Source organism: Sceloporus undulatus, chromosome 6 (genome assembly GCF_019175285.1).
Source record: "Sceloporus undulatus isolate JIND9_A2432 ecotype Alabama chromosome 6, SceUnd_v1.1, whole genome shotgun sequence".
NCBI lineage: Eukaryota > Metazoa > Chordata > Lepidosauria > Squamata > Phrynosomatidae > Sceloporus > Sceloporus undulatus.
In genome coordinates this window covers 153,623,402-153,625,172 of record NC_056527.1, presented here as the reverse complement: position 1 = coordinate 153,625,172, position 1,771 = coordinate 153,623,402, and the positions used below count along the sequence as shown (strand labels likewise).

Sequence of the window (1,771 nt, the reverse complement as noted above, 5' to 3'; positions counted from 1 at the left end):
AGATTCTAATCAAGCCTGAAACCTAGGTATGGCCCCTAACCATCCACTTAAGCATTATGCTTTAGGTGCCAAGTACAGTTTGGAGTCACCATTTGAGAGAGAAAGAGTATGAATGTATATATATTTGAGCCTGCTTTGTTTTTATCCAAAAGGTAAATGCAGAGCTGAGGTGAGCCCTCTGGCACCACAATGACTGGCATGAAGGAGGACCCTAACTAAGTATAACAGTACACAGACCCCCAGATAGTCTTTGCAAGCCTCCAGTAAGAAATCAGTTAAGTCTTGCGAATGGTAGCAAGTTGCGGTTCCCTACCTGAGCTGCAGATTTGCACACAACCCAGCCCCTTCTCCTTGGTCAGAACGACCGCGCTCCTCCAAATGGGGGATTTTACCCTCCTTTCTGGCCAAGAGATGTCCCATGAAAACTAGAGACCCAGACACAGGGTCTGAACCAGCAACCCTAGCTGGTCCACAATGCTAAGACTCCTAGTGTTACCCAGGAACACTGGTGTAGCAACAAGTGAATGCTATGACTCTGTTGTTTCACAAGAACATGTAAAAACATCCAGAGTGTAGAAAAAGTTCTTTTGTTTGGAGTCTATCTCTTAGTTTCCCAACACAACTCTTGGCTATGACAGCTGGGGAATCCCAGGTGTTATAGACTTAAATAATCTTTTAGTCCTGATTCGAATAGACCCATCGGATCCATTACATTTTATGTGTTGATTCACCATTCAGTAATTGAATAAGTGGGTTTAAACTAACTGGGAATAACCAACAAGATATGAGCTATAGAGTAATAGTTAAGCATATTTGCTTTGTTCAGCCCTTTATGTATTCCCAACTATAGCTGAATCAGTTTCAAAGATCTTTGGGAATGCTTTGACTAAGACTTCCTGCATGGCAGGGGGTTGGACTGGATGGCCCTTGTGGTCTCTTCCAACTCTATGATTCTATGATTCAATTGTTGAATGGTGAGTCAACATGTACATAAATCTCATTGATTCAATAGGTCTCCTCTAGTTAGGAACACCAATAGAATCCAAGTCCTCCTCCCTCCAAATAACCTTTCCAGTCTTTGGGCTCTATTCACATATGCTTTAGCCTATTAATTATACTTCCTTGTCTGTTCTTTGTCAAATTTTAGTAGGTCTACTATGCCAGCATTGGAAATGTCACCCTTGGAAGGCCTGAGGATGATCACAGCAACGGAAGCCTTCATTGCCACGGCTGTTTTCTTGTTGCTCTTCATGATGGTCAAGTCCTTCCGGAATCGGATCCCTGAGGGCCTGAAGAAGATCCCTGGGCCGATGGGTTACCCAGTGATTGGCAACATGTTGGAGTTGGGGAAGAATCCTCACCTGAGTCTGACAAAGATGAGAAAGAAATACGGAGATGTGATGATGATACATATCGGCACCACCCCCGTGTTGGTGCTGAGTGGGTTGGAAACCTTACGCCAGGCCTTGATACGGCAAGGAACTGAGTTCATGGGACGTCCGGACCTTTACAGCTTCCATTACATAGTCAATGGGCAGAGCCTGACTTTTGGCTATGATTCGGGGGAAGTGTGGCGAGTCCGGAGGAAAATGGCCCAGAATGCCTTGAAGACCTTTGCTGCCTCTCCCAGCCCTGTGTCCTCTTCCACTTACCTCCTAGAAGAGTATGTATCCAAAGAGACTAACTATTTGATCAAGAAGTTACAAGAGGTGATGCTGGAGAAGAAGTCATTAGATCCCTTTCGGTACATCGTCGTCTCTGTGGCCAATGT

The 1,771-nt window shown here is 44.8% G+C and overlaps 2 protein-coding genes across 2 annotated transcripts in view; one reads left to right on the top strand and one right to left on the bottom strand.

Annotated features, from left to right (window-relative positions):
* LOC121934028 (cytochrome P450 1A5-like) overlaps positions 1 to 1,771 on the bottom strand; it is a 44,290-nt gene that overhangs the window by 37,327 nt on the left and 5,192 nt on the right. The window lies entirely within an intron of this gene.
* The window catches only part of LOC121935464 (cytochrome P450 1A5-like), a 1,864-nt gene continuing 583 nt past the window's right edge, over positions 491 to 1,771 (top strand). The window contains exon 1 of the mRNA XM_042477020.1: positions 491 to 1,748. Coding sequence (XP_042332954.1) covers positions 1,158 to 1,748 — 591 coding nt within the window. The 5' untranslated portion in view covers positions 491 to 1,157. The remainder of the gene's footprint in view (positions 1,749 to 1,771) is intronic.